Source organism: Columba livia, unplaced genomic scaffold (genome assembly GCF_036013475.1).
Source record: "Columba livia isolate bColLiv1 breed racing homer unplaced genomic scaffold, bColLiv1.pat.W.v2 Scaffold_206, whole genome shotgun sequence".
NCBI classification, from domain to species: Eukaryota; Metazoa; Chordata; class Aves; order Columbiformes; family Columbidae; genus Columba; species Columba livia.
Genome location: NW_027043202.1, coordinates 319100 through 332811, shown reverse-complemented (window position 1 = coordinate 332811; position 13712 = coordinate 319100). Strand labels below are relative to the sequence as shown.

The 13712-nt window shown below is 51.0% G+C and overlaps 1 protein-coding gene across 1 annotated transcript; it reads left to right on the top strand.

Moving 5' to 3' along the window:
- The first annotated feature begins 12920 nt into the window (after nucleotides 1-12920).
- Nucleotides 12921-13508, top strand: LOC135577992 (olfactory receptor 14J1-like). The gene has a single exon (XM_065048147.1). It carries the CDS (start codon nucleotides 12921-12923, stop codon nucleotides 13506-13508), a length of 588 nt encoding a protein of 195 aa, XP_064904219.1.
- The last annotated feature ends 204 nt before the right edge of the window (nucleotides 13509-13712 follow it).

Below are 13712 nucleotides of genomic sequence, written 5' to 3'. Positions count from 1 at the left end.
TTTCCTGCACCTTGTCCTTGTACACAGCGCTCACTACTGGTGACCACATCCTGCAATCAGTACTGGGCTGTGTGTCATTCGCTGCCCTGTACAAGACTCATGACCTGGGACATCTGTCTCCAGTGGGCAGACACACTAGGGGCTCCTCTGTCATCTACAGGAATCGTTTCAGTCGTGTCCTGGGTACAGTTCTGTGGTCCCAGCAGAGCTGACCACTTCTGTGATTTACCGCATTGCTGGAGCTCTCATGCAGTGACACCGTGACACTCAGGCTCTCTCCATTCCCATTCTCCTCTTGCTGTTCACGTGGGTATCCTCTGTGTGTATCAGATCTCCATGGGTAGGTAGAAGACATTCTCCACCTGTTCCTTTCTCCTCACCAATGCTGCTGTTTTCCACAGCACCCTCATCCTGGTCTCTGTGATGCCCAGAACAACCCTTTTGAATAGTTTAACAAAGCCCATCCTCATGCTCCTTTTCAATCCCCCCATCTACAGCCTGAGGACCAGAAAGTTTGCAGAGAGGGAGACACTTAAAACATGCTCAGGAAAGCTGTGAGTGGCACAGAGGCCCCATTGGAGTCATGGGCACTCAGGAAGAATTCACTTCTGATTCTCTTCCAAAGAGTGCCTGATGGGCTAGACAGGTGTTTACTGTGCCCCTGGTACTCTCCTGGAACTGTGAAAACTTTTGGTGTGGGAAGGGCCAGAGAGGTGTTATTAGGGCTGGCTGCAGTCATTGTGAGATCTCTCTCAAACATCTTGGAAAATCCAGAGAGAGCAGGGAGATTCCAAGAGCCCCAGAAAAGGCAAATAACAAACCCAGCTTCCAGAAGGACAAGAAAGAAGACTGGGACTATTACATGTAGATCAGCTTCACCTCATTCCTTGGGAAGGTGATGAGGCAAATGCTCTTGCAACCATCTCCAGGTCCTTGAAGGACACGAAAGGGATGGCTGAGGCCATTGAAGGACAAGAAAGGGACGGCTGAAACCGTGTGAGAGGAGAAAGAAGGACATGTTGTGTACCTGGACTTTTGCAACTTCTTGAATGTGGTATCCCAAAGTCCTAGAGCAGGTTTCTGATGTCTGAACTGAAGACTTGGATGATGCGATTGGTGGGAAGTTGGCTGGCTGATCAGGAACGAATGCCGTTAGTGGTACTGATGAAGCTGTTGGAAAGTAAAATGTGGGAAAGCAAAATGTGCGGTTCCAGCCACCTGGATGATAAAGGAAGATCAATATTAACATGACCATCTGGACGGTCGAAGACATAATACTAACTTAAGAATATATAAAGGGCCTTAGACAGATTACTTTGAAGTACATTTCTCGTAATTGTAAAAAGTTATAGCCCAGATTTGTGAGAATGGTATCTCGGGCCGGATAACCGCCCCCAAGTGCATGGGATGTGTGAATGTCCTTGGGCCTGGGCTGTGAATGAGCGGGAAAACAAGTGAGACAAACATCACATGAGTTTAGTGTGTTCTTAATAACAATTAGTGGGAAAGCACCTTTTGTAAACATCTTAGTCCAGGCCCGTACCTGTAAATCCTATAAATTGTCAATGGTGAATAAAGAAGGCAGCCCAGGCCTAGGTCAGCTCTCTGCTTGGCCAGGCTCTGCACTCCTTCCTGAACAAGATCTCTGCCTCTGCGTGAATTTCTGTATGTGTCCTGGTATGCGTCGTTCCTAATCCTAGCTGCAAAATTTTCTAACTGCATGAAGAAAATTTACTCAGTTTCAGTCAAATCAATGCAATGAGATTTGAACAACCTTTTTTTGAGGAAGATGTGGGTCAGGGGGGCTGGAACTACATGATCTTTAAGGTCTCTTCCAACCCAAACCATTCTGTGATTCTAAGGGAAGAGGGAGATATGTTCCATTATCCTCTCCACAAGATAGAATACTACCTACCACAACACAGTAAATACGTCAGAACACATCAAACGTCTTAATTATTAATGCCCCCTGCACACCTCGGCCCTTCTCATGGCTTTTATTGCTGAGCATCACAAGAGGACAAGCAAGCTCCAGCTGGTCTGACTATACTGACTGACTTCCATGGTCATGGGGAACCTGAGAACATTCCCTGCTGCCATCAGGGGAAGACTCAGAGGGGAAGGCACCACAACACCATTCAGGTTTCCACTCTCCTGAATGGGAGTTCTGGAGGTCTCAGGTCTGACCTCTCCTCACAGCACGTTCAGCTGTGGAGTGAGACCACGTTGCTCAAGGCTTTACCATGTGGGGGCTGGAAAACATCCAAGGACAGAGACAGCACAACAAAGCTGGGGAAGCTGCTCCAATGCTTTAATGCCTTCACTGAGAAGAATATTTTCCTTATCTGCAGCCTGAACCTTCCTTATTTCAACATCTGACTATTGTCTATTATCCTCCTGCCAAGCAAGACTGGCTCCACCTTCTGGAAAAACCTCCCCACAGGGACAGAGAGGCTGTTACAAGATGCCCAAAGCCTTCTCTTCTCCAGGCTGAACAAGGCCCTTTCCCTCAGTTTCTCCTCCCAACAAGTGTCCCAGTCCCTGAGCATCTTAGCAACCCTCCACTGAACTCCCTCCCAGTTATCAACATCTTCAGGGGTTAGTCTATGCCAGGTGCAGGACCTGCCCTTTGTCCTTCTCTGTCGTGATGTTCCTGACAGCCCTCCTGCCTACGAGGTTTCTCAACTTAGCATCATCAACAAATGTGGTGGGAGTTGTCTCCTCAAGGTCACAGATTATTGAAGTATTAAACTGCCCAGGTCTCAGCAGAGTCCCCTGTGCTGCCCCACAAGCCCCCAGTAAGTCCCAGTGGTCTCGACGTTGGGCATGAGACCCCTTCACCACTGCTCCGTCAGCCTGATATCCAACTGTTTTTCACCCATCTGTTTGTCAGCCCATCCGACTGTAATGGCCTATCTCGGGTTCAAGAACATTGAGGGACACAATGCCAAGAGCCTTGCTGAAGCTGAGGTAAATGACATCCACTGTTCTGCCCTCATGCAGAAATGCAGTTACTTCATCATGAAGGCAATCAACTTTGTGAGACATTAATTACCCTTGCTAAGTCCATGCTGATGTTTTCCAGACACGTTTTGCTCTATTAGGTGCCCATAAATGTCACCCAAGAGGACTCATTGGACAGGTCACTCCTCACCAAAGTGTTCTTGTGCAGCTTGCGGTTCCCTGGCTGGCACTTTTGGCTGCAACATTGGTTTGTTTTCACTCACAAGAGACCTCTACCAATCCTGTGACCTTTCAAAGGGGATATTCCAAAGATGTGTTGATCTCCTGTCTTTAATTTCTGTGATCTTTCACCTATTTTCACCTGTCCTGATATAATGACTGTTTCTAAAGTCCCGTTTTCAGTTGCAGACTCTCTAGACAAAGACCCTTTTCATCATTCTCCAGTTTTCTTTTTCTCTTACTCTTTATTCATTCAGATTGCTCTCAACTTGCCAGCTGCTGTTTTGAACTTCAGGTAGTTAAATGTTTGCCTGTTTTGCAGTAGTCTAATTGTCTCCTTAGTCAACTCTTTAATTATGTTTGTATCTTTATTCTTTTATCTGCTTACCTAAAACATTTCTCATAAGATTATCCCTTGTTGAAAGACAACCTTATTAGAGACAGCTTGTACTTAACTTATGATGGAGGAGTGCATTTATTATTTATGAAACTTAATTGTGCTTCACTTTTCTTTGTTTGTCATTAGCAGAAATCCTTCAGTGCCTGTGTGCAGCCAGTTCTCTATGAAGAGCAGGTGGGAGATGGTGCAAAGGAGCTGTAACATCCAGCTGCAGATGCGTGAACAAATCTGATGTAAGGAAAAGTGAGAACAAGTCCCAGGGGGCAACAGGAGAAAGGGTAAGGTTGGGCAGGTGAGGAGGAGCGTTGTCCATACCATGTTGGACCTCAAGGGACTGCTTTTCCTACCTGTGCAGACCTACTGAGGAGACATTCTGGATCATTATCAACCGGAGAACGCTACTATCACATCTTCACTGAACTGTAAAGGAACATAATATGCCCTTCAAAATAAAGAATAATTACTGCTAGGTGCATTTTGAAATCTTCCTTCTTAGCTACATTATGAAACAGGTCAAATTAGTTGTAGTGTCTTGAAGACTTGAAGAAAATTACAGGAAGGGAAATAGTTCATTAATACTTTCTGTATTTTAATGAGCCCCATGGTGTATTTGGCCCTTAGTCCATGAACTACAGATACTGAGAGGAGACTGAACAAATCGCTCAGGAGGTGGAAGTCAGAAGCGCAACTCAAAGTACCTTGAAACATTGATTGACCCCACTGAGGGTCATTATTGACAAAGCCTCTCCATGGACTCGTTAGAGAAGATAATTGAAGGTTGTAATTGCAGGTAGGAAAAGGCACTGTACAGGTCATTCTGCTATGGAGAAAATCCTTGGTTTGTTTTACCAGCTAAAGGCCAAACCCTGACCCCAGGCCCTGGGAAGGCAGATCCCTCATGCGTGGCTCAGGGCTCTTCCTGGAGCAGTGGGGAGTGAGTTTGAGCAAGGCCAAGTGTAGGAAACTGTACAATTCCTCCTGGCTTCCCCAAAAAGGGGCAACGAGGATCAAGGTCCAGAGCCTCAAAACAGAGTTTATCCTGGTAGGTCTCAGAGACAGATACAACTGCCATAGATACAGATACAACTGGAAACATAATTTTATTTTATTTTTTTTATTTATATTTATTTTATTAAAATTACAAATGTTAATAGAAGAAGGAGAAGGAGGAGAGCTGGCTCCTGCTGCAAACTTGCCCTGGGAGAAAGAACCCGAGAAAGCCAGGGCACGAGTGGTGCCTTGGAGGGCAAGAGCAGTGGGCATGAACCGAGCCAAAAGGGCCCAGAGGAGCTCTGACAGGTGGTCATGCTCAATGCTGCAGAGGAAGGCAAAAAAACCCCGGGGACCAGGGCCAGTCTGCCCCGGGGGAAAATTCCTTCCTGACCCCAACACTGGCGATCGGCTGTTCCCTGAGCATTTGAGCGAGACCTGGCTCCTCGGCCCACAGGCTGGTCATGCCTCCCAGAAGACCACAGAATAATAGAAGGATAGAATGATAGGATGATGATGTCTTCTCTCTTCTCTCTTCTCTCTCTTCTCTTCTCTTCTCTTCTCTTCTCTTCTCTTCTCTTCTCTTCTCTTCTCTTCTCTTCTCTTCTCTTCTTCTCCTCTCCTCTCCTCTCCTCTCCTCTCCTCTCCTCTCCTCTCCTCTCCTCTCCTCTCCTCTCCTCTCCTCTCCTCTCCTCTCCTCTCCTCTCCTCTCCTCTCCTCTCCTCTCCTCTCCTCTCCTCTCCTCTCCTCTCCTCTCCTCTCCTCTCCTCTCCTCTCCTCTCCTCTCCTCTCCTCTCCTCTCCTCTCCTCCTTTCTTCACCTCTTCCCTCTCCCTCTTCTCTCTCCTTCTTCTCCTTCTCCCTCCTTTCACTAGCAGTACATGCTGAGGAAATTGCTGACAAACACTTGTAACCTTGCCCAGATTAGCCATTCGCTCCATCACCTTGTGCAAAGGACGCATCTACCTTCTGGTGGCCGGGAGAGCACCGTGCCCCCTTAAACCACTCTGCATTCCACTTCCTACAGCTGCTGACCCTAGCTCCCCACTCCATCAGGACGGTGAGCTCTGCAGTGCTCCTCAAGAAGTAATTCCCTTCATTTTGCTACTGCTATTCAGCTGAAAAGGATGTTCCTCTTCCTCTTCCTCTTCCTCTTCCTCTTCCTCCTCCTCCTCCTCCTCCCTCTCCTCTTCATCTTCCTCCTCTTCCTCTCTTCTCTCTTCTCTCTTCCTCTCTTCTCTCTTCTCTCTTCTCTCTCTTCTCTCTTGTCCTCTTGCTTCACCTCTTCCCTCTCTCTCTCCCTCTCCCTCTTCTTCTCTCTCCCTCTTTTCCTTCCCCCTCCTTTCACTACCAGTGCATGCTGGGGAAATCCCTGACAAACACTTGGAACCTTGCCCAGCTTACCCATTCACTCCATCACCTTGTGCCAACGACGCATCTACCTTCTGGTGGCCGGGAGAGCACCCGGCCCCCTTCAAACCACTCTGCATTCCACTTCCTACAGCTGCTGACCCTAGCTCCCCACTCCATCAGGACGGTGAGCTCTGCAGTGCTCCTCAAAAAGGCATTCCCTTCATTTGGCTACTGCTATCCAGCTGAAAAGGATGATCATCCATCAGATGAACCTGGAAGGTTGCCCTGCTGGGAGATGGCCTTGCAGCGGAGAAACTCCAGCTGCCTCGTCCAGCTCTTCCTCCTTCAGCCCCTGTCAAGGGATTCCACCGGCTCCTCAAGGACTTCCTCTCCGATGTCTTCAGGCTGCCTCCAGGCCAGCTCTGGCAGCAGACACGGGACGCTGCTCCCTTTTATACTGCCCCGGGGCATTGTGACATCAGCATTGCCCCGTGGTCGCATTGTGACACGGAGGTGACATGGGCCCCCAGTGTCCCACCCCGTCTGCTGCCCATGCACCCAGCACTCCTTGGAGGAAGGACTTCGGGGTGCTGCTGGCCCCGAGGCTGTCCTTGTGCCCAGGAGGCCCAGGGCACTGTCCCTGCTCTTGGTGGCCATGCACTGGGCATGGCTGAAACCACCTGGGTGGTGGGATGACGGGTGGTCTGGCAAACGTCAGCCTTTGTGTCCCCAGGTGATGGACACTGCTCATGTGCCTCTGCAGAGAGTGGCAGGAGCTGGATCCCCTTCTCGGGATAGACTCCTTCCAGGAGAGACACAGACACAGGGGGAACTCATCAGGGCTTTACGGCGTTTCACTGGGCATCAGTTTTGACATATTGGGTGCTGTCCTGTGACTGCCCTTTCTGCACAAATTATCGTAAAAACACAACCAGTTAAAGCAACAGCACTCGACATAAAACCCACCCCCAAACACAAAACACCCACACTGACCACAGGAAAAGCCTTGAAAAACATTGGAGAAAGATCTACCAGGTCCCAGGGGTCAGGGCTCAGCCATTCTGGTGATGAACAAGCATCAAGGGCTGACATGGCATCAGAGCCACCTCCACATGGTCCTCACCACCTGGAACCAGTGTCTCCAAGTCTTTCCTTCAGCAGCCTCCAGGGACAGGGACCTGCACTGGTTGTTTCCTTCACAGCTGTGTCAGTGATGGCCCTTCATGGGGTCCAAACACCCTCAGAAACTTGGGGTTTGCTTCTGCCTTTCACTTCATTGGAGGTTTGTTCAGTTTCAGTAGCTGCAGTTCAGAATTACGACACCAGAGGGCTCACTAACATCTAATATGCTCTTACAAACCAAGGCTCTGTGCATCATTATCCTAAAGGCTTCAAGTCTGGTGTGGATGATTAGAGAGATTTCAGGAATAGGCAAACAGAGAGCATTTCCATAATAAATAGCAATACAGCCAAATTTATTCTATTTCCATCCCTGCTTGCCCTTCCCTCCCTTTCCAGAACAGGTGGTATGAGTAGCCTCCAGTTCATATCGATGTGTTGCATCTCCTGATGAAGATTGAGTATGTCAGAAAAGTATGTAACTAAATCACCATGTGAGTGAGGAGACAGGCCAGGACACCTCAAGAGGAGTCACACTCCTCTGGACCAAGAGGTGGGTGTTCCTGGCAATCTCAGGTGCCACAGCACAGAGACACTTCTGTTCAGGAGCTGGTCAAGTGACCCATCTCCTGTTCTGTAACAGTGTCTGAGTTTGCTCAGGTCACCCCTGACTTGAGCCCCATCCACTGCTGGGTGTTCTCCAGACTCCTGCCTTCAGGAACAAAGGCCCAGGAGACCTTGCTGGTGAAGATGGAGGCAAAGAAGCCATGAAGAACCTCAGTCCTGTGTGATTCTACTCTTACGAAGTTCAGCAGCAGGACAACGTTCACCCTGTCTATTCTCTTACTGCAAGTGAAGCTCTGTCAGCTCATCTTGCTGCCATTCCCGTGCAGGTATCAAGTCCAGGGCAGCTTTGTCATCATCCCCCCATCCATGGACAAGGTTTCTAAATTCCTCCTTTGCAGCTCCCCCTGCTTCCACCTCCTGTGTGCTGCCTTTGTGCCCTGGAGCTCCATCAGTTCAGAGGAGCAGCCTCATGAGATAAATGCTTCTGTTCATGGGTACTTGGAGAGATCATTCTAGTGCTTGGAGCAGGCTGTCCTGTAAGGATTATCAGATTTCCTGTGCTCCTTCATCCTTCAGATCTACTTCCATGGCACCACTTTGCTCACCATCCCCCAGTATGTCCAAGTCTTCTCCTCTGGAGCCCACCAGCCTGTGCTCTGCTGCTGGCCTTCCTCCCTCCCCTCTGGTGCCTGGGACCCCACTGTGTCCTGCTCATGACAGCCAAGGTGGACACTTATGTTCACATCCCTCACCAGGGTTTCATTGTTTTCCAGTTCCAGATCCAGGTGAGAATCACCCTTGTTGGCCAACCAGGCAGCCATGTCAAGCACTTGGCCCAAGATCCTCTGGACTGTTGGTACATGCAGCTCTGCCTGACCAGTGAATGTCAGAGCAATTACAGTTCCTCATAGGAACGTACTCATTGACTGGAAACTTCCTCAGGTTACTGACAGAAGATCTTTTCCATTTCTTCTCCATGATCAAGTAGTTTGTAACACTCTGTTACCCTGTACTGGGCTTACATGGCAAAGTCTTGGAACTGGGGGTGAGTGTGGCTGTGCTACAGTTGTCACCTCTCTGAGAAGACAACAGGAGTTTGACCAATGTCAGACAGAGCTGATTTCAGCTGCTCCAAGATGGACCCAGTCCTTGCCAAATCTGAGCCACTCAGTGATGCTGGCAGCACCTCTGGGATATTGTATTTGAGAAAGGGTAAAAAACGCTGCACAACAGCAGGTGGGAGAGAGGAGGGAGGAAATGGGAGAGAAAAGCACTGCAGACACCAAGGTCATATCCCATAGGACCCAAGCAGGTCCCTCAGCAGGCCAAATCCTGCTCTCCTGAAATCCTGCTCTTGGCCTTGTTCTCATCTCCCAGGAGCCTCAGCTCCACTTTCCATCCCTGACTGTTCCATCCTGACCAACTCTTTCTGGTTTGTAAGTGTGAAGTCCCACAGGGCACCTCACCCCACTGACTCCTCAGTCACCCGTGTCAAGAAGATGTTGTCAATGGGTTCCAAACCCTCCTGGATGGCTGGTACCTTGCCGATATTGGGATATCTCAGGTCTGCCACGAGGACATGGCCTGGAAACATGAGGCTTCTTTTATTTGTCTGAAGGAGGCCTCATCTCATTCCTCTTCCTCATCAGTGAGTGTATAGGTGTCCAGTCACCTCGACATTGCCCATGTTGTTCTACCCTCTCATGCTGACTCCTCAACCTTCAGCTGACATTGTCTGTCCCCAGGCAGAGCTTCACGCATTCCTGCTGGTCTCTCATATGAAGGGAAACTTCAAAGTCCAGACCTTTGGCACTATGAGTATCAGACGCCCAAGGCCCCACAGTTTCTCCAGAAGATGGTATTTGTAGTGCCCTTCAACTCCACATCCTGGTATCTTGGGAGAGACACCCTTATCAGGATAAGCCGTCTGCATGCAAACATTATGAGCTGAACAAATGGAGCTTCAGTCAAGGGAGAGTGCAGACCTTGAGAAAATCTGGTGTTCGCCCATCAAAAAACTCTAAAGATTTAAAAAGGGAAGTGACCAGTTCTGTATAGGGGCAGGAGAACAACCCCATCCATCAGGACAGAGCAGGACCTGACACGCTGAGCAGTGACCCTGAGGAGAAGGGCCTGGGCACTACAAGGTCCCCACACCAGCCCGTGGTGCACGCTCACCATGAACAAGGCAGCTGCACACGGGGCTGCATGAGGAGGAGCGTGGGGACCCAGACACCTGCAGTTCTCATCCCATTCGGTTCAGCACTGGTGTGACCCACACACACGGGTGTGTGCCAGTGTGCGGCTTCCCAGTTTGGAGCAGCAGGGAGGAACTGCAGAGTGCAGGGCTGTGCCAAGGCAGGTTCAGCACCTTGTGCACATGGTGTGGGGTGCTGAGGGACCTGGGCTGCTTTGGCCCAGCAGCACTGGGGAGGCTGCAGCAGTGCAGGAGTAGCCTGAGAGTGCTTGAAGGGCGGTTTCAGAGGTGGTGGAGGTTTTCTGCATAGGGGGAAAGTGCTTGAGAAAGAAATAATGGCCCAAAGTGCAGCTGGGGAGGTCCAGGCTGGACATGAGCAGAAAGGAATGTGATGGAAGGGCAGTGCTGTGGGGGAGCAGGTCAGCAGAGGGAGTCTGCATCAGCCCAAGGCTTTGTGCTTCAAGGACCAGCTGGGGAGGATGGAGAGATCTCAGCAAAGGAAGGAAGATGCTCAGACAGGAGCAAGGTGGGGCAGCAGGGGGGATGTCTCCAGCCTGCAGGGACAGAGGTGCAGGGGATGCCACAGCACAGGCTGTCGTGGAGATGATCAAGGGATGTAAAGAGGCTGAAAGCCCCACCAGACATGAGCTCCTTCTCCCCTTGGCTCTGGCTGTTGTCTGCACCTCTGATGCCTGTGAGGAGACACCTTGTCCTTGCAGCACAGGGGCCTCATGGCCTCCTTGTCCCCAGCCAGGAACCTGGGAGGGGTGGGACCATAGTCCTGCCCTTGGCCTTGCACAGCCCCACATCACACTGTCCCAGGAAGGGCCCTGGGCAACGTGGGAGGGACAGGATCTGTCTTCCTAGGGCTGGGGATCAGAGCTTGGCCCTTTGGTTAATGAAACACATCCAGGTTTACTGGTTATCAGAGAGAACTTCACCTTGCTTTTCCTGACCTGTCATTCTGCCTCCAGTTTTCTTCTCTAACCAGATCCTAGGAACAGTTTCTCAGTTGTGTCCCTCAGTGTGACCCGTTAACGCTACAAGAAACTTTGGAGTTTACATCTGACTTTGACTTCTTGAGAAGTTTCTTCAGCTTCCCCTCAGGGTCTGAGGTCCATGGACTCAGCACCAAACCCACCAGAGGGGTCATTAAAGCGCCTTGGGCTGCTCCTGTTCTGCTGAGCTGGGCTGGGCTCCTGGGACACAGGGAGCTCATGGCAGCGGCAGCGCTGCAGAGAGACAGCTCTGCCCAGGAGCAGCTCCTCTGCACACGCAGCAGGGCTGAGGGCTCTGCCTGGGGATCTCAGGAGACGAGCAAGGCAGAGAGAGATTAAAGGTGGTCAGGACTGGGAGGATGACTGAGAGCTCCCTGGAGGAGAAACCTTTGCAGCCCTTGCCATGGTAAGTCTCTGGGTGCGGGGCAGTGCAGCTGTAGCTCCTGGAGGCATCTCCTGAAACTGGCACAGGCACAGCTTGTGGGGTCTGTAGGGACGCGGCTCTTGTCAGGCCATGTTGAACAGCTGTGAAGGCGGGTGAGCACCCAGGGGTGCCCAGGGCTGTCCTGCAGAGCAGGGTCCCTGCACCCCAGGGCTGTGCCGGGCAGGGACTCTGCTGCCTGCCAGGGTCAGCGCTCAGCCTGCCCGGGAGATCCCATGGCAGCAGCTGTGGGTGGAAGGAGTGACCCCCGGCAGGGCAGGCAGGGAGCTTGTGGGGTTGAAGGGGGCTGTGTGGGTCAGGGCTGCTCAGAGCTCCAGATCCCCCCACAGACATGGCAGAGGGTCCTTCTGAACAACAACATCAACACATGAACAGCTGCAAGGGAAAGAGTCTGTGCTTTCAGTTTTCCACTCTTGGTTGGCTGGTTGTGCAGTGGGAGATGGGGATTTATTTCTCTCTTTGGAGCAGACACTGAGACCCCAGTTCTCGTTAGGACTGGTCTGAGCTGCTCCTGAGCCCCTGCACACACAGAGCTGCCCCTGGGCAGTGCCAGGAGGTGTGAGCAGGACAGAGCTGAGCACACAGCGGGTGGGACGGGGTCTGTGACACTGACAGGGAGCAGAGCAGGGACAGAGACACAGCTGCAGGCAGCACAGACATGGGCAGGGAGAAGGAGCTCCTACCAGATATGCCAGGGACGGGATTTAGGAAACCCCTGCCATCCTCTGCAGTGCAGACACATTTCCCAGTGCAACCCCTGGTCTCCTCTCCTCCCCAGCAGACCCTCTGCCCCAAAGCCATGGGGTCCAGGTCACGAGTCTCCACCTCAGCAGCTGGACCTCCAGGTGAAGGGTTCCTGGAACGTGGTACTCAAAAAAGGTGCTAAAAGTACTTGCTCTACAGTGTCATTATGTGAGTGGCAGCAGCACAGTCGGGTCAGGAGAATGTTCCACAGCATGCCCGTCTGCCTTTATGTCCTTGCTTTATTTTCTGGTAGCACTGCAGTGTTCTTCCCTGTTTCTCCACCTGTCCCTGGTGCTCTTGCTCTCTGGGGTTGGGGTGGGAGTGTGGGTCACTTCTTGTTCTGATACCAACCCAGGGGCTCTTGCCCCAGACTTGCGTCCATGGAAACCAGATGCCCAAGCTGCATTTTAAACTGTGATGAGCTTTTTTCTCAGCTGGTAGAAAGAGAGAATGAGATGAAACATCCTTCTATCAGGGAAGAGGTTTTCATTGCGAAACAGCATGTTTACTTTCCTCAGAGAAGTCCCTCTAACTTGTCACTGTCTTTTCTCCTTGCACAGGTCCTCATGCCCACAGGCAGCCAATGTCCAACAGCAGCTCCATCACCCAGTTCCTCCTCCTGCCGTTCACAGACACACGGGAGCTGCAGCTCTTGCACTTCTGGCTCTTCCTGGGCATCTACCTGGCTGCCCTCCTGGGCAACGGCCTCATCATCACCACCATAGCCTGGGACCAGCACCTCCACACCCCCATGTACTTCTTCCTGCTCAACCTCGCCCTCCTCGACCTGGGCTCCATCTCCACCATTGTCCCCAAGTCCATGGCCAACTCTCTGTGGGACTCCAGTGACATTTCCTATGCAGGATGTGCTGCACAGATCTTTCTGTTTGTCTTTTTAGCTTCAGCAGAGTTTTATCTTCTCACGGTCATGTCGTACGACCGCTACGTTGCCATCTGCAAACCCCTGCACTACGGGACCCTCCTGGGCAGCAGAGCTTGTGTCCACATGGCAGCAGCTGCCTGGGCCACTGGGTTTCTCAATGCTCTGCTGCACACGGCCAATACATTTTCACTGCCCCTGTGCAAGGGCAATGCCCTGGGCCAGTTCTTCTGTGAAATCCCCCAGATCCTCAAGCTCTCCTGCTCACACTCCTACCTCAGGGAACTTGGGCTTATTGTGGTCAACGTGTGTTTATTTTTCATGTGTTTTGTGCTCATTGTGGTGTCCTATGTGCAGATCTTGAGGGCCGTGCTGAGGATCCCCTCTGAGCAGGGACGGCACAAAGCCTTTTCCACCTGCCTCCCTCACCTGGCCGTGGTCTCCCTGTTTGTCAGCACTGCCATATTTGCCCACCTGAAGCCCCCCTCCATCTCCTCCCCATCCCTGGATCTGGTTGTGTCTGTTCTGTACTCAGTGGTTCCTCCAGCAGTGAACCCCCTCATCTACAGCATGAGGAACCAGGAGCTCAAGGATGCCTTGTGGAAACTCATATCTTACAATTTCCTGAAGTATTAAACTACCCATCTGCTTCTACGTAGGAGTTTTAGAGTAACTAATTACAGGCCCAGCCTGTCATCTGGATTTTCTGTTGTTGTTGGTAGTTTTTCTATTGTGATAATGTTGTTGTCATCCCATTTCTTAATTCACTGTCTGCTTTTCTTTTATAACCACTGGCTGTGTAAATGAGGAGCCGTGCTCTCCTTGTCTCTAAACAAAATA

Coding starts and splice junctions, on each gene's coding strand:
- LOC135577992 (XM_065048147.1), top strand. CDS start 12,921: ATGTCGTACGACCGCTACGTTGCCATCTGCAAACCCCTGCACTACGGG.